This window comes from Gigantopelta aegis, chromosome 3 (genome assembly GCF_016097555.1).
Source record: "Gigantopelta aegis isolate Gae_Host chromosome 3, Gae_host_genome, whole genome shotgun sequence".
Classification (NCBI taxonomy): Eukaryota; Metazoa; Mollusca; class Gastropoda; order Neomphalida; family Peltospiridae; genus Gigantopelta; species Gigantopelta aegis.
In genome coordinates this window covers 46,630,443-46,649,536 of record NC_054701.1, presented here as the reverse complement: position 1 = coordinate 46,649,536, position 19,094 = coordinate 46,630,443, and the positions used below count along the sequence as shown (strand labels likewise).

General features: G+C 34.4%; 1 protein-coding gene across 2 annotated transcripts; it reads left to right on the top strand.

Annotated features, from left to right (window-relative positions):
* The first annotated feature begins 12 nt into the window (after window positions 1-12).
* On the top strand, window positions 13-17,800 carry LOC121368127. Of its 2 annotated transcripts, none has more exons than XM_041492702.1 (4): window positions 13-339; window positions 11,634-11,833; window positions 12,753-12,863; window positions 14,359-17,800. In XM_041492702.1, the coding sequence occupies exons 1-4, from the start codon at window positions 91-93 to the stop codon at window positions 14,438-14,440; spliced, it is 642 nt and encodes a 213-aa protein (XP_041348636.1). In that variant the 5' UTR covers window positions 13-90; the 3' UTR covers window positions 14,441-17,800. The 2 variants fall into 2 exon arrangements, with proteins under 2 accessions (XP_041348636.1, XP_041348635.1); XM_041492701.1 differs by having other exon boundaries at window positions 12,750-12,863.
* Window positions 17,801-19,094: the final 1,294 nt, after the last annotated feature.

Below are 19,094 nucleotides of genomic sequence, written 5' to 3'. Positions count from 1 at the left end.
TAATCGTCTTTCTGTTGGGGGGCTGCGTCGATCACGAAACTTGGCGGTTGTTTTGAAACGGTACGTGAACTGTCGGCAGTATCACCAAGAATGGCTGCTAGTACGATCAGGAAAGCTTTGCGATTTTCGTGGAGAGGGAAACGGTACAGCGTAGTAAGCGGCAAACAGTCTGATTATTTTAACACGCCGAAACCCACAAGAAGCAAAAACCCTGGAGCCAGTTCCGATGGCGAATCTCCGGAAAGTGACGACCTACAAATGAAAACGAGGAGAGGAATTCCCAGACGAAGTGACAGACTGACGAGATCCGTGAGGGATGCTGTGGGAACTTTGAGACAAGTATGACGTATTTTTAATATTTTATTTCCATCATCCATGTGTTAAGTGTTTGGGAAAACTAACGAAAGCCTTGAAATTGAATCTTTATCAATTTCACTTTTTTTTTTTTTTTTTTCAGGGTTTGATAAATTTCATGCCCGGCAGTCCGGATTTAAGTCACTTAGTGGCCTATTTATCGATAATGACAATTTGCAGTTGAACTAACCTTAAGTAACAGACAATTGTTGTGGTTGTTTTCATTAACAACTTGAACCTACTTTAGAGGATCACTTTTAAATATGCATTTTTTTTTTTAAATAATTAAAATGTCTGCATTTGTATCATGTTTATTTTTTTTATTCTGTTTAACTTATTATTTGAGGGAGGGGGTTTACGATTCGAAGTAAGTATGTAATCTATATCGTACATATGTTTATTTAATTTGAATTTCTACCAATAGCTATATGACAAGATTTTGTTTGATAAGACCACATAAATAATAGATGATGGGCATCCTTGTACACTCATGGAAAATCTGCACCTAGTGACCGACAAGTTGTGACCCACTCCTATGACCATTTTCACTCTTCAAGAATTAAGGAAACTGGAAAATTAATGAAAATAGCATTTCCCTTCAAATATCACATCTCAAAACCAACATGAGATATTGTAATTTGTAGAGGTTCTTCTCTTGTAGAGTATATTCCACTTCGTGACTTTGTTTAAAACAATTAAATAAATACAAACCTCATCCACCCACATTTTTTTTGGGGGGGGGGTAGGGGAGGGATGCGGTGAACTCGTATGGAAACTAACTCGTATGAATGGAAAACGAACTCGTATGGAAAAAATAACGGTGAACTCGTATGGGGATGTATGGATATGCAGATATACTAACTTTGATATTTCTCTTAAATGTATATTTTGAATCTTGTTTTGTATACATGCTTCTTATTTATGTCCCCATCAGTCAACTATTGGCGTGTCAAAGGCAGTCACCTGTAATTAAAACATGCATGTCATTAGACTTATTTCCTGCAACAGAAACCGTAAACTGCAACAGAAACCGTAAACAATGCATGCATGTTTTGCATTTCTCACCAGCCCGAACTTAAAAACCACTAGCCAATGCCATGGACGTTGGGCTAGCAGATTTTCCCACATACGAGTTTGTCTTCCATACGAGTTCACTTGTGGATTTCCATACGACTTCACTGTATTTTCCCCCATACGAGTAAGTTTTCCATACGAGTTCACCGCAAGCCGTGGGGGAACTTGTTACCAAAAAAAATATCTTTATGTTGCCAAATATAACAGCTAGTAACTACTACCAAATATCATTTGACAAGTGTCTTACATAAAAGATTTGCCACGATGGTAGTCTCGCCAACCTACAGTACATCACATCATACTGTGGGCCCATATATCAATAAATATTAATTATGTTAAACACTTTATGCCATTGGACATTATGTTTTATATATGATTATGAATATTGATTATTGTCTGATGTCCATCTTGTTTAGGAGAGCACTTATATAGGCTCTGCCTGTTGTGCAATCTTTTTTACTTTTTTTCTGATCAATAAAATATCTCAAAATAAAACTGTCAGCCCATGCTGTGCATGTGAATTCTGTAATGATATTTACACATGTTTCACATCTACTTGCCAAATGGGTTACCAACTAGTTGTTCATCAGTATACAACCAATTACATAACCGTGTCATTCAATACTGGTACTCGTAAAGTAATCACTAAACAAGCTAACATGACATAACAAAGAGATCAACTCCAGGCAATAAATCACCAAAATAAGATGCCTGTATTTCACAGCAGATAAGAATTTTTGTTATGGCTGACCTTCATGAATACTAATTATCTCGTTCCTGTCAGTGCACCACGGATGGTATAACAACGGTCATGGTATGTGTTGTCCTGTCTAGGATGATGCATATAAATGATGTAATGAAAAAAATTAGCAGGTTTCCTCCTAAGACTATATACCAAATGTTTGACATCCAATAGCCGATGATTAATAAAAGCAATGTGCTCTAGTTGTGTTGTTGAATAAAACAAACTTTTAACTTTTTTATACTAATTAATAATAATAGTATGGTACCAGACATATATATAGAATACTAAACAAGCTTGCTTTTCATACCATTTTTATGAAACTCGTGAACAGTTTTGGTATCTGATATGCTTTTGCACAAGTTTCATAAAAATGGTATGGAAGGCAAGCTAGTTTAGTATTTTACTTATTACAAACAACTGCAAACAAGCCGCAATGCAGAATTAAGCAGATGTCGAGACCTATTACACATTATTTATCTTTTTCTACGAATTGGGTCAGTAAGTGATCTACATGACGTGAGCAATATCTTACACTGGTGTGTAATAAAGTGTAATAAGTCATCAGGTTTCTAATTGTCTCCAAGACTGAAGTGCTGCCCATCAGGAAGTCTCCAAGGCTGCTACAACTCATATCCCATATGTCACCACTAATGAAAACCTTCATGTTGATAGTTTTAGATACGCACCCATGATAACATCTTAAAATTTTATATTAGCACAAATTGGTGTCACAGGATCGAACCACCATGGTGGTCCATTCAACTGATTTTTTTTCTCTCGTTCAACCAGTGCACTACAATTGGTCAACGGCCTTTGTATGTGCTTTTCCTGTCTGTGGGAAAGGGCATAAAAGATCCTTCGCTGTATTAGGAAAAATTTAGCAGATTTTCTTTGATGACTACGTGTCAGAATTACCAAGTGTTTGACATTAACTATTCAATGTGGTGTCAATAAATAAAACAAAGTTTAACTTGTAGCACAGATTATTCCTATTCATTAGTTCATGTAATTATTCTTTAGGCAGTATGATGATTTTCGTTTGGTAAATCACTATTTTATAATTTATATAAAATATATGTACCTTTTTTTTTTTTTAAATATCTTTTTTATTTTATTATTATTTTTCATGAACAAAACTAAACTTTGAGAAAAGTCAATGTATTATGAGTTAATCAAAGCACAGCACTTTCTGTTTTTTTTCTTTTGTTGGAGGGGGGTGGGCGGGCAATTAATGCAGATAAAAAAAAATGTCAGCTGAACAAACTCAATTAAGAAGTGACCTGTTACAAAGAATGGACTGGAGAACTTCTGTATGGAGAGCAGAAAGTGTCAAGATCTTTTGAGTTAGTGTATTGAAGTTCACAGCTTTGTAAATTGCTGTGTCAATTCACAACCAGTGGCCAGATATGCAGGGCAGCTCAGCGGCCCAGAGGTGTGATTGGTTTCTTTCATCCACACAGCTCTGAGAGATGTACACTGCAGATTACCTGCTGGGTGTGAGGAGCACCTTGATTTGTTTGTCTCAGCATAACCATAATGGAAGAGTGATAGGTGTCAGACCTCAGGCAGTCAGTTTCTTTGATGTATTTTTCCATTACACATTGTTAATGAATGGGATATTTTAAGTCTTAATTTAAATGTACTATACCATGTAAATGGCTTTTGTGGTTAACATAAAAGTCATTTGTACAGTAAAATGTTTAAATGCGTATATATGGGATGGGTGGTTGTGATTTAGCTCAGTGGGTTGAGTGCTTGTCTGAGGTGCTTGCATCACAGGTTCGAACCACCTTGCTGGATCCATTCAACTGATTGGGGGTTTTCTCATTCCAACCAGTGCACCACACTGGTCAAAGGCCTTGGTATGTGCTTTCTTGTCTGTGAAAATGTGCATATAAAAGATCCCTTGCTGCTACTGGAAAAATGTAGCAGGTTTCGGACTTGTTCTGATGACCAAATGTTTGACATCCGTCAGAATTACCAAATGTTTGACATCCACAGTAGCTGATGATTAATTAATCAATCTGCTGGTGTCATTAAACAAACTTTTTAACTTTCAAGTTTTATGGGATGGGTACCAGTAACAGGCAAACTTATTTTATACTGCCTAATAGTCTAGTGTCATTGCCTTCAGGGCTAGCTCTGCCATTGGCAAATTTTATTTCAACTTGGCAAAAAAATACTGTGTTATCATTTATATTTTGTTGGAAAATAGCTATAGGTTTGGCATTTTTTAGATAATTTGGCGAAATTTTCTGATCATCCAGGGCTAAAGGCTAATAATGAGAATACAAAATTATTTTACAGACTTCACCGTTATCACTCACATTTAACATTACAACCCTGAGACCAGTTCAGTGGAGAGTAATCTTTAGTTCTCCTCGAAGGCTTTGCATGTGAATTTATATGGTATCAGTATGTTAATATCTTAAATGACTACCTGGTACCCATAATGTAAGTTAGGGGAATAATTAATTTTTGTCGAGGAAAGTGCATAACAATCCCTCACAGCTAACTTAAAGTTACAGTATGAGTAATAGTTACATATATATATATACAGATTTTATATTTTGGTTCCCACTCTTAAAGGCATATAGTGGGTTGACACGTGACTATAGAAATTATCCACCTTTTCTTCCATCTCAGTAGTAATCTAGATTACTTTTATTTATAATCCTTAGTAGACCTGGGGTTGCACACAGATTTGTAAACTTGCCTGTGGGAATATGCCTTTAAGATTTGGAATCATGAAATTTACCATTGGTCTGTCATCATGTCACTTTTGTGTAAACCTGAATTACATTTTCAAATTGTAGGGAGAGGCTTAGATATAGGTATTTTGCCTATTGGCCAATCCCCAACCAGCATTATAATTGGGAATAAATAATAAATATTGTTTAAACCATATGTACATGTATGTAACTTAGTAAGCAACACGTTTCTTCTTTAATAGACTGAGACAAGACTGAATGTCACAACTGACACAAAGAAGTAGTATTTTTAATGTTCTAACATGTATTCATTGTGGTAACCGGCCTCGGTGGCGTCGTGGCAGGCCATCGGTCTACATGCTGGTAGGTACTGGGTTTGGATCGCAGTCGAGGCATGGGATTTTTAATCCAGATATCGACTCCAAACCGTGAGTGAGTGCTCCGCAAGGCTCAGTGGGTAGGTGTAAACCACTTGCACCGACCAGTGATCCATAACTATCCTGCCTGTGGGAAGCGCAAATAAAAGATCCCTTGCTGCCAGTCGGAAGAGTAGTCCATGTAGTGGCGACAGCGGGTTTCCTCTCAAAATCTGTGGTCCTGAACCATATGTCTGACGCCATATAACCGTAAATAAAATGTGTTGAGTGCGTCGTTAAATAAAACACTTCTTTTTCTTTCTTTCATTGTGGTAACATTACACTAAATTTAAATGTATACTATTAATACATCTGCTTCTGTGCAAAATATTTTATACATGGATGGGAGTAAATTCAGTTCCTATCTGTTAAAGATTTGCAGAATGATACAGCTATCATACATTACATAAGTATAATGATACAGCTATCATACATTACATAAGTATAATGATACAGCTTAGCCCATTAGGATGTGACCAGCTGTAATCATGTAGTTAGGGGAACCAAAGATTGCACAGGAAGCACATTCATTTTGGTGGGAAATTCAAAACTTGATTGCTCAGCTTGTGTCAGAGTGGGTTGTTGGACATCACATGTTTCTCTAACATAAGGAGACAGTGTGCTGGGTTTTGAAAGGTCACGAATCGTATCAGATATCAGTGGGATGTACATCTACAACTCCCTCACATTCCAACTTGTCAGTCACTTGAAGGCTAGTAGTAGAAGGATGGAATGTGTATGATAATAACAATACAGATCTTGACAAGCTTTTAACTTTCAGTGCAGCTTGCATTGTTCATTGTATTTTGTATTTTATATGTGGAAATGCAGCACAGAGCTTGAATTGCATTTTGTTGAGTGGGACGTAATGTTTGCTTTTTAGATTTCAAGATGGAAGCAATTGCTAAAAATAAAAAATCAGAGATAATCAGATTAGTTTCAAAGTTACACTTATCTGTTTTTAACAGCAGTGTACTTGAGACCAACTTATATATGGTTATAATATAAATTTCTGCTCCCGAAAGGAATAATGTCCAAATGTTTCACATCCAATAGCCAGTGATTAATTAATCAATGACGATTTGCTCTAGTGGTGTCGTTAAACAAAGCTTTGACTTTTAATTTTATAAATAATGTTGAAGTTGTAACATAAAAAGTGTTGTTTAACTACACCACTAGAGCACATTGATTTATTAATCATCGGTTATTGGATGTCAAATATTTGGTAATTTTGACTCGTAGTCAATAGAGGAAACCAGCTAGATTTTCTCAATGCAGCTAGGGATCTTTTATATGCACTTTCCCACAGACAGGAAAGCACACACCACAGACTTTGACAAGTTGTGGTGCATTGATTGGAACAAGAAAAAAAGACAATCAGTTGAAAGGATCCACTGAAGTTGTAACATGACCCGAAAGTTAACAAACATTAATAATGCCAAATAAAAATGTTGAGTAAAATCAACTTTCTTTGTATTGGCAACTGCATCATGTGCTTGCCACAATTGACAAACATGTTGTTGTAAGTACATGGGGGAGGGAGGGCTGACTGAAATCGAGGGTACAAAGTAAAGTTTATAAGGGGCTTCGAGGGTATGCTCCCCTGTAAAAAATTTTGAAACTTAGATGTCCTGAAATGTAATTTCCTGCATTCTGCAAGTAAAAGTTATCTCTGCTTTAATATTTACTACCAATAATATTTTTTATTCAGAATTATTGCCTGGTATGGGCTATTCCAAAATTGGCCATGTGGGAGGGATGGAGAAAATTGTTTTGTATACCCAATAGTATACCCACAGAATAATTTTGTTATTTCAACCATATATGTATAGGCTATGCATGTAGAGAAAATATTTCATGGCAAATCCATGAAGCATTTAAAGCCTTTAGTTGATACTTAGTGCTTTTGTCCTGATGTTAACACTACATGAAACGGGCACTTGTATGTAGAAAATTATATCAATTAATTAATATAAGTTTAGGCCATTATAAATTAAATACTACATTTTCATTCAAACTTTTTTTTCAAAATGGAGCTGTGTTCATGTGAAATTTAGTTTTTTATTTTATATTTTCAGGACATTGGAAATAACACACATCAAGCAAAATTATTTTTTTGACCAGTTAATCTACAAAATTCTCGTAACAAAAGACTTGATCAACTGAGCTTTGCTATTACTAATGCTGGTGTAAATGTCCCTATACTATAATCCATGGCTGTGGTTACGTCCCATTACTTTGTTCAATGTGATTGCCTGCCTTTGTTGCCAGCATCTGGCGCGTTTTTCAAACCGGTTTCTAGCCTGCTGCAGCCAGCTCAGAGTTGCCCAGGACATGACAGCTAGTGTCACAGTGTGCTCTCAAATGATTTACACTGCACACTTGTCATCTGGTAGACAGGGGCCCTACTTCACACATCACTGACACTGGGATGCATTTTAATTTTTATTCACACTTCTTTTCTGTCTTTTTTTTTTTTGGGTGGGGGTATTTTGAATACTTGTAGACAGTTGTTTTGCTTGTCGTTTCCTGTGAGGTTTAGAAACACATCTGTGAATATTTTTAAACTGATGTGATTCATCGGTTGAGTCATACACACATGGTGCGCTTCTTTCTGTAGCATAGATACAAGTAGATCTCCATAGGATTCAAGAAATAGCATGTACCAAACACCTGATTTTTAATTGTGCCCAAACACTGAATAGCCATTTAAATGTACAGTATTTAAGTGTGTGTGTGTGTGTGTGTGTGTGTGTGTGTGTGTGTGTGTGTGTACATGTAGATATAATTGAAGACTTTTATATTTAAAACTTTATGTTAAACTTTAAAGTCTAATTTTAGTTAAAATCTTATTTAACATTAAAATAATTTATCTGTAATAACTTAGCATTTTCCCTTTTTGGTAGATACTGATATGTATTTACAAAGCAAGAAAGAAATGTTTTATTTAACGACGCACTCAACACATTTTATTTACGGTTATATGGCGTCAGACATGGTTATGGACCACACATATTTTGAGAGGAAACCCGCTGTCGCCACATAGGCTACTCTTTTACGACAGGCAGCAAGGGATCTTTTATTTGCGCTTCCCACAGGCAGGATAGCACAAACCATGGCCTTTGTTGAACCAGTTATGGATCACTGATCGGTGCAAGTGGTTTACACCTACCCATTGAGCCTTGCGGAGGATATGTATTTTCAATTTACCAACTTAACAGGTTAGGGTGTCATGGGTGCAAGTTCTGTAGATTATATGCAGTGTTATTGCAACCACATTTGGTATGAGTTGCACATACACACATTGTATATATGACAATGTACAAACATTATATAAGCTAATTGCTAAATCATGATAAATCTGGGGCGTAGCCAGAGGTAAAAACACTGAGGCAAAGCCAAACATGTAAAATAAATATTAGTGTCATGGGAAAAATTAAATAAATCTGGGGAAATTCCAGACGAGGCAAGCACCTCATGCTGGCTACACCATTGTAAATTATTTGTTAATTGCAATACTAGTATGTAATAAACAAACAAGTTTGCACACTACATCTACTCAGGCTGGATTTCGTGTTATCCAAAATTATCACCTGCAAACAGGGTTTTAGATCTCACTAATTTGGGCACCACAAGCTTTCTGACTCTTCTGAACACACTGGTTCAGTAATGTCAGTAACAGCTGGTAAAGAGTTGCATTTATTATATAACATGTAGTGAAATATCTTAAAATATCAGTGAAATAAAAGTGTTATCAGTCACTTAGTGACGATAACACATTTTAGAGTGAAACGTTTACTATTTCACTCTAAAATATGTTATCATCACTGTAGAAAGTGTTATCTTCACTGTAAGAAAGCCGGAACTATTTTGCTGCTGGCATTTTAAAAATAAAGGTAAATTGCCAAAAGTTATATAATAAATAGAAAATTTCATGTTTTTTGTCAAATGTGATTTATATCTCATCTCGTGAAGTTTGCAATCATATCACACTTGTCGGTCAAGCGCAACTCGTGAGATTTGAATCTATTTGAATCTAATTACAGCTTAACATTCCATTGATTTTGAGGTTAGCATGTTTGTACTTAATTTGCTTATTTTGGGCACACCCTTTATTGCCTCAGCTTCGGTGCGATATAAACTAAAGCCATAACAAATTAAGATTGAATTTATTTGCTACGTATATTTTAAATGCTTAAATTGTAACTATGTTTAAGTTAAACAAAATAACAATTACGATTAAAGTTTTTATGTTATATTTTGTTTGGCATATACATTAAGAAAGAAATAATAACTTTGGCTACAGATGTTCTGACCAAATTCTAAATTACTATCAATTTAGGGGTCGATTCCAAGTTAAACACTTCATAATAAAGATTTTCTTTTTTCTTGTACACACCTGTTGCAGAAAAAAATCAAACTAGTTTTACCTGATGAATACCACCAGAAAAACACCAGATGGTCATATTTTCTTGACCATTGTGTTACTTTCAACAGCTTCTGTCATCATCATCAAGGTGCGTGTGGGAAGTGTAAATCTATCTGATTATTTAAAGATTAACTTCTCTCCCATGCTACACATCCCCAGGGAATATCTCTGCAGCTTCCCTTTGTTTGTGGGGTGGGTGTTAGCTCCTGTTCAACAAGTGGCCATGTTGTGGCAGCTTAATTGCACTGCAAATGGTCCCCATGGGGCTGTTGTCCCTGAAGACCATGTGTTGCATGTGAAAGATCCCAAAACTGGCTATAGTATTTCATTTGTAGTCTTCATAACACAAACAGGGATTAGCATGAATGTATTTTAAAATGTGGATGTATCTAATTATCTCCTCTTATCAAACAGCCTTAAGGACTAAAAGGCTGGTAGCATTGGATTTACATCACTTATCAGATCTCACTCAAACTCTTGTAATGAACAATGTTAAAACTTATACTTAAGGATTGTTTGTTATTTCTTTTATGTTCATTTGGGTATGAACAAAAAAATCATCTGTAAACTGAATCGGCAAAGTTTGTGGATTAATTTTTTTTTTCTTCAAAGAAATAACAAACAATACTTATAATTAAATTTGAATCATACAGGTTAATAATAACACTAAAACGTCATATTTTATTTATAAAATTTTTTAAATTCATAAACAATAACACTCAATAAGACAAACTTGCCCATATAAAATGACGTCATCAGATATGACGTTCCCTGACAACGTTCATCGAAAAATAATAAAACTTTTTGGCGTCTATACACTACTACAGCAATCTGATTCTGGTGCTTACATTTTTTCATTCATATCTTGATGCACCGAAAAAATTTAAGCCACGCTGTAGCAGAGTAGACATGTAGATCTATTCGCATTGATTTAAAAAAAAACCCTCTTCGCTAATCATGACATGAGACTCGGTCGGTGGCCAAAGAAATTATATAGGAAACTCCATGCCTATAACTTACTTGTAAGCAATGTTCTACAGCTGTTGGCGAAAATTAAACGGTTCCACCGACAGCATAAATGTTAGACATGTTCCCTTCATTCATTTTCATAAAATATAAACTAAACACGAATAGGACAATTCCTTCCAATGTAACTAAATGATCTGTAGAAATGCACAGCAGCTAGAGGAAATGGCGTCGCTTATCAAAATTACAAAACATTACCTGATTCAAATAGTGAAGGAATGTTTGCATTCTTAAGTATCAATGAAGTTTACACAAACAATACTACAGACATATTTAAAGCTAAACAAAATAAATTCAGTTGTTACAAGATTTGACTGCAATTATTTTTTTATTCATGCAAGTATGAACCGAAAAAATTATGTGCATACTTTTGTATGACCCAGTACGCGGAGTCATACAGTCATAATTGCATGAACCAAAAAATAATTGCAATCAATTCTTAAATGAACAAACTCCTGTTGCTACATTTGGACCAATGGGATGGCATTTTGTTGTAATGAATAACAGAAATTTAATTATTAAAACATTACTGAGTTTTAAACCCATACAAACTCAAATTTTTTTTTTACTAAAAATGTTTGTAAATAAAAAAGTGTTTTTTTTCTTTAACAAATTATCAATGATAATATAGATTAATCTGATTTTTAATTCAAGGGTGGAGACAAAATGCTAGAACGGCCTTAATTACATTGTTATCGAATCAGTCGTTAATGCAGTACACCGTGACTAAAAGTAGAACTGTGAGTCGTTACATCGGCTGTTCCATCAGTTGTCTACATACTTGTATTGCTCTGGTGGTGTCAATAAAGAAAACAAACTTTACACTTTTCCTATCCTTTTGTATATATTATAACATTCTCACGTACTTGTAATTTCAGAGATTTCGAATGTCGACTCGCCGCAGATCACGACTTGAGGAAGGGAAGGTGTTGTCGCCAAGGATTGCCAAGCAAGATTCGCGGAGAGTAGTGGGTAAAACGCCGCCACGTTCCTGTAAATCGGACGTGAAAATATACTCCCCATTCTACATTGAAACACCAAAAAGCTTGGTGAAACAAAGAAACGGAACAAGAATGGGGTATGTACTATGTGTACACTGTACTGAAATCTACTTTTTATTTCCAACAATCATGGCATAGTTTGTTCGGTGTTGTGTCACGATTCACAATGTATCTGTCAGAGATCATCATTGATACATAATTCTAAAATGTTAAATTGTAATCGATTTTCAACCAGTGCTAATCAAATGCTTAAAAATTAAATGATCCTTGATAATAAATAATATGAACAAAGAGAATATTACACAAGTGGCCGTTATATACCATTTATCTAATCTAATGAGTGAAAGCGAAACATTTTGGATAGATTTTTAAACAATGAGTTGTAAGATAAATGGTATCTAACAGACACAAATGTATTATTCTATTTCTTATATATCCTTAAAAACCAGCAAACATTTCACTAATGTTCGAAAACTATTTGATTGGTTCCCGAAGTGCTAATTCAGTTTACTGTGTAGTGTAAAAAAATCAGTATGGCAAGCGTTAGCCACAAATGGTGGCCTGAACTTGCACCTGGTTTAAAATTAATCTAAATGTCTTCCAACTAAACATTATTCACTGCAGTTAACTTATATATACATCACAGAGCATTCAATTTTGATGATGCATATTTCATGGTATGGCTGTGGCAACCTAGGAACAACCAATAGTATGTCTTTAAATTGATTAAATATGCATTATTTGTCATGTAAGATCATAAATAATGCATGACATTCTCCCACCAGCCACCACCCCACCCCACCCCCACCCCCTCAGATGTGTACGAAATGTAAATTGTTGGATCTAAATTAGCATGCATGGCAGAGCAATGTATATTAGTGCCCAGAGGGTATTTTATGGTAGATGAAAGAATAAAGAAAATACAGTCAAAACACTTGTGTTATTGTGTTAAATTTTCTGTTTGAAGTATTTACATGTTGTTTTGTGTTGCAGTAGCCTGTCAGTTGAGACGCCCACACGACTGAAGCGCGAGGTAGAAGCTTTAACAGCCAACATGCAGGCACTGGCCGCTCTCACGCCAACCACACTCAGAGAGCGATCACGCAGGTATGTGTTGCCTTGTCACCGTGAAGGCAATAAGACTACAGTCAACGACAGTCAGTCTTTGCACCCTTGTTTTCGCTTCGTACATAATAGATTTAGCATATCTCAGTGTGATTTCACTTGAAATCTATATTTCATAAAAGGTAAAATAAAAAAATCACAAGATTTTCTTCAAACACATTCAGGAGCATTAGTAATGTTCAAACAAAAACATTTCATCATCAATTTTGATTTAGAATTTGTTCAACATTCCTAAAACGGAAACGTCATGTACCCAGTTTATGGTTATTGTAAGGAGATGCAAAGTGATGTCATTGGAATACAGACGTCATTTAAAATCATATTTAGCTATATTATTACAATACTTCGCCAGCTTAAAATAAAAACTGGCCTACTAACCTTGACCTGTCAAAATTCTATAACAGACAACACTGTTTACAGGTCGATATGTTTTTATTTTTCATGATTCTGGACAGAATATTAATTTTAAGTTTTAAAAGATGAAAGAAATAAAAGTACCTTTTGTCAAATATATCATATAAAAGAAATTACCATTGGATGATATGTTATATTTATTGTGTACGAAGCCAAAACAAGGGTGCGAAAAGGACTCATTAACTTTAGAACAACGTACATGTAGAACATGCTTTCTGCCTGACAATAATTTGAGGGTATGCAGTAAAAACAAAACAGAAGTGCTCCTACTAGGTGGTTATGTGGTTGGAATCTTTTGAAATTGGACATTGCATTTTATGTATTTTGAATTTTTTTAAACAGCAGTCATATTATAATCTTTCTAAAACTTTTATTTTTATTTTTTTATTATAAGTATCGATTAATTTCCAAGATTTTAGGATACATAATTTTACCCTTCGTACCTTGTGGCAGAAACCCTACTTGTCTCCATTGGTGCACTAGAATAGTATAACAGGTAACAGGTATTGACTACAGTTACTGTATTGACAACTGTTTGACAATGATTTATTCATTAATTTAAATATAATATTAATTTAATAAAGCTGCTGATCCTAGTAGATACTAGGCAGTGTAATATATATATTCGGCTATTACAGGGGTTTTTTAATCATTGACTTACATATTATTTATAACTTTTTACTTAATTAATTTTGGCAAATCCAGTGATGTGTTTCTAATCATCAAATTAAAATTAATTTTATGTGAAACTAAAACGGTACAAACCTAGGACACTTAAGTATAGTGGACCTGGATTAGGCTTTATTACTTTTAAACAATTTATTAAAGCTTTATAATCTCTAACTATTAATAACAGTTCTTTTATTGCTATACTTACATAGAAATGATGTCTTTTCTTTTTTGTTTTTAAAACCATAAGTGGTTGGTAAACTAAAATTCTCTTTCTATCATCTATATGTATTTGTAGTGTTGTTGTTTGTAATGTTCATGATAAAAGTAGCCATATTTATAAAAGGCTAGATTTCACAGCTATTTACTAATGTGAGTATTTTTATATTTACAGAACTCCTGCGACTTCACCTCTAACAAATGGCAGCTTGCGGATGCGGACTGCACGTAGACGGATCGAGACGACTATTTATTAGAATTCCAAGTGCTATCATTTCTCTATTTTTGTATTACACAGTCGATACATGTTATTCTGCTCAAGCATGTCACAGACGTTTGACACTGGAGGTGATCATTCAGTATTTTGTTAAATGGTTGAATAGTGAATACGTACATGTTAATGTTCACAAGAGATATTTTTTATCATAAAAGATATATATATATTCATTGTTGTATTTCCTATAACAGTATTTTGTTTTGGGTGATTTTTAAAATTAGAATAAAAGCATGTTTTTTTTAACTGGTGTTTTTGTGACATTTAGTTTTATTGCCCATACTTATAAAACTTTTAGAGTCCAGACTCAGTCTCTAATGATGTCACGCACATACAGTTTGTATGGCGTTGTCATGACATTACTGTCTCAGACTCTATTAGTCTCGAGTCTAGACTCTAAAAATTTTATAAGCACCAGGCCTGGAATGTCCTACACCCTATTTTATGTAATGTAATTTTCTGAACATTAAAACAGTCTTTAAAAGTAATTTTAGGGTTATTTTGAGGTAACCTGATTTTGATGTGTATTTCAAAATACACCTTTAATTCACCTTATTTGTTTCAAATAATACTGTTTTAGTTTATGAATATTTTTATGTGTGAAATATATAATGATTATTTTATGTGTATTTCAAAACATTTGCTTTCTGTCATCAAGCTTTTAAAAATGTAATTTAAAAAACAAAACAGATTAAGTGCTTGGTTTCAGTTTTGTGCATTTTTCTTGGCCAGTAGACTTTTTTGCCTCTTTACTCTGTTTTTTTGTTTCATCATACTTGATAGAGATATTGTATTTGTTACCGACTTCTCAAGTATTAACCAAGATAATGTTCTCAAATGTAAGTTCGTCTATGTAGGGTGTGCATTTAACAGTCACATCTGGGACCAGTTCCACCAAGCAAACTTAATGCTAAGATCATCTTAAGTGCATAAGATCACTTCGTGGAAACAGGACCTGGTGATTGAAAGCGACATTAGCCAAATGAAAGCTTTGTCTTATGTCGCCTGTTGTATTTTTTCAATTCCAAACTTTGATGATTTTAAAATTACCATTCGAACTGAATGTTTTTCAAATTACAAAAATGGATTTAAAATTGTATTTTTTTACTGCAGTTTAATACAGCTAAATTAAAAGGAGTTTTGTGAAAAATTATTGGGACCACCTCACCCGTCTTGAAAGCAAATATCATTCGGGGCACCTCGGCCATTTGTGACTTCCATCATCTTGACACATGTTGTATACACAATAGGCTGAGATATTCCAAAAGGAAATACACTGTAGCAAAAAGTGCTTGTTCTAATGGAATATCTCGAATTCTGTAAACACCCAGTCAATATTGTAATGAACAAATAAGATATATGCATTATCTTACAGGGAATATTTTTTATAAATTTTGATTAGTAACAGTTGCCGATTGACTCAAAATTTATTAGCAACTACTCTTTAAAAATGTGTAGCGATCTCTGTAACTTACATAGCAAATCGTGAAGCGATATTGAATAAAATGTTCCCTGCCTTTTGGTGGTCATCGGCTAACTATTAGTCTATAACATACATGTGTGTCTTGTTCAACATGTAATAAATACTCTTCTTCAAAGTCAGAGCACAGGCAAGGTCAGTGTCTTGACATGAGGGCCTAATTGACAAGAAATCCCCTACAAGATTAACAATTGCACTCCTGGCTATGTATTTGATGTTAGTATCTGCATTATCAAATGTAGTTGCAGTTTATTGTCACCAATAGTTGCTTTTTTCTTCTTTTTTTTTAAAGTAACTGATGTAAATAAGATTATTAGTTTTAGACTGGGCACAGAATACCATATTTTTTATTATATCAAGAGCTATTCTAGAAATAAGTAGATGATAGGGATGGGGTGAACTTCTTGTATTATTAACTTTAGTTCAGTTCAAATATAAGTATATGAAAACCAAACCATTTTATGTGCAATATGCAACAGTGAGTGGTAATCATACATTTATTTCTAGAATACCCTCAATATGTGTCCAGTAGGTCATGCTTGTTTTCCTTTTTGGTTTTAGTATCTTCTAACCACAGGGTTTTTTGTGTGTGTGTTTTGCACATGTAGATAGCTATTTATTGATCACAATTTTTTTTATTTTTTTTATTCCATATTATTTTAGCAGGGATGCGAGTTTGTTTTTGTTTTATCTAATTTCAGCTTTTTGTGTATCGTGATTTTCACAAAGTAGATTGGATTTCATCTTAAATGATTTAACGTTAGCTTTATTTAGGTATAGAATAGAGATTTTAGTGTTGTTGTTTTTGTTTTTTTGTTGGGTTTTTTATTATTATTTTTTTTTTTATCATTTCAGCTTTTAGTTTTAATGGGTATCCCATGTCTGAAGTTAAGTTGATTTGCGGGGTTTTTTTTTAAGTGTGTATATATTCCAAGTGTGAATGTTTGCCTTTGCTATCTCTGTTATTCTCCCATCTGTCTTTCCGCCTCCAACATACATATTCAGCATTAATTAGCTCATTACATTTTGTACAGGTAGGTTATCTTTGATCAACGTTTTTATATAACAGTCTTTGCCAGGAGCACTGTGAAGACAAGCTTACGGTCACTCTCCTGAACGGATGCTAGGTGGGCTTACGGTCACTCTCCTGAAGTGATGCTAGGCAAGCTACTCTCTTGAAGTGATGCTAGGCGAGCTTACGGTCACTGTCCTGAAGTGGTGCTAGGCGAGCTTAAGATCACTGTCCTGAAGTGGTGCTAGGCGAGCTTAAGATCACACTCCTGAAGTGATGCGCACTTTCCCTGGCAAAGACTACTATGTTCAGAATTGAAGTATGTTTTTGATAGATCCAGGGTATCCTAGAAACAGCATGAAACATAACTAAAAATTAACATCAAGAAATAAGTAGTTATACAACAAAATATTTTTTTTATAGTAAATATGTTAGTTTGTAACTAATCTTGCCAATAAAAGAATCTTCATTGTGGAATAAAATGAAAACTTTAAATACTGATATTAGTCTATTATGAGAATTTTCTATAGCTTTATAACAATGAATTGTAATTCTTGTGGCTTCATCAGTTTAAAAAAAAAATGATTTTTTTTTTCAGCATTGTAATTTGTAGAACATCTGCATATATATATAGTGACTGCATTAAATTAAATTGCAAATTATTTTATGTCGTCACAGATGAGATTTAATGTATATACACCTCTTCACATGCATAATTTCTGTTAAATGCTTGTATTAGAGCTATCCGTGTTCATGTTCACAACTTTATAGAATTGGCACCTGGCCTACCAAGAATATTGCTGCCCTAGTTGTGAATTTAAAAATAATATTAATAAAACATTCTAAAAATGTACATGTAATTATTTTTTATTTACCCGTTACTTACACCCATTTTTGCCATCTCTGAACATTTGAGTTGATACATGTATGCAATTTTCAGCCAGTTTTATTTGCAGAACATAAATTTAAGAAAATTAAAACAAGTTTCACATACACAAATTTGTCCAGCTCAGACAAGTCAGTTATTTAATAATGAGCAACATTCATCAGTTATCTTCCTTTAGTACTAGGATTTGTTTAGGGTTTTTTTTTTGTTTAACGACAACACTAGAGATTGATTAATTGATCATCGGCTTTGGGATGTCAGACTTGGTAATTATGACTCTAGTCATCAGAGGAAACCCATTACATATTTCAAGGGATCTTTTATATACACTTTTCCACAAGAAAGCATATACCACAACCTGTGACCAGTTGTGCACTGGTTGGAAAGAGGAAAACACCGAGTTGAATGGATCCACCAAGGTGGTTTGATTTTTTGACGGAAGCACCTCAGGCAGGCAAGAGCTCAACCAACCGAGCAAAATCCCGTCCCTCTAGCAGTTATTTAATAATAATACGAAGGTTGCTAGGCCATGATCACTTTCATGGCCGTTTCTTTGGGGTATAATCGTATTGGGTTTACATTTATCAGTTGAACATGTACAATGACCAGTCAGACCATGCAAAATATATTTAGTTTCTCAAACAGTTTGGGCTACTGGTAGCTCAAGTCCTCTCGGCCCCTCCTTTATTGATATCGATATGTAGGGAAGCGCTAGAGCAAATGTAATAATTTGGCAATCATCGACAACCAAATGGTCGCAAGATACTGTCTAAAATACAAATGTTTTCCTAAATCTTATGTCACAGAGCTAAAGTTTGATTATTCTCGTGTCCAGTCATGACATTAAACTTACATGTTGTTAACCAATACTATACAAAGAAACCCAACACCCATATATACGTCACCACAAAAAAGTATAGCACAAGTTTGTTTTACATATCAGTATCAATAAGAGACACTACAGGCATATCTTGTACTTTCTATGTTGACCAGTTCATATATTGTATAATGTAGGGAAAGGTCTTTATATAGGCTATGCCTGTTGACCAATCCCATCTGTTAATATAAACAGAAATAAATATTGTTTAAATCAATAAGGGAAGGGCTGGAGGTGACTCGAGCTAGGCTACTGGATGTTTTTAAGCTTTGGCCACTTCTTACTTTTTATTGTCTCTTCTTTACAAAGTAGAAGGAAGGATGGAGGAAATGTTTTAGCGATACACACCACAGCCTAATTAACCGGGGTTATATGGTAAAGT

Coding starts and splice junctions, on each gene's coding strand:
- LOC121368127 (XM_041492701.1), top strand. CDS start 91: ATGGCTGCTAGTACGATCAGGAAAGCTTTGCGATTTTCGTGGAGAGGG. Junction 340..11,633: donor CTGTGGGAACTTTGAGACAA/GTATGACGTATT, acceptor TTGTAATTTCAG/AGATTTCGAATGTCGACTCG. Junction 11,834..12,749: donor AGAAACGGAACAAGAATGGG/GTATGTACTATG, acceptor TTTGTGTTGCAG/TAGCCTGTCAGTTGAGACGC.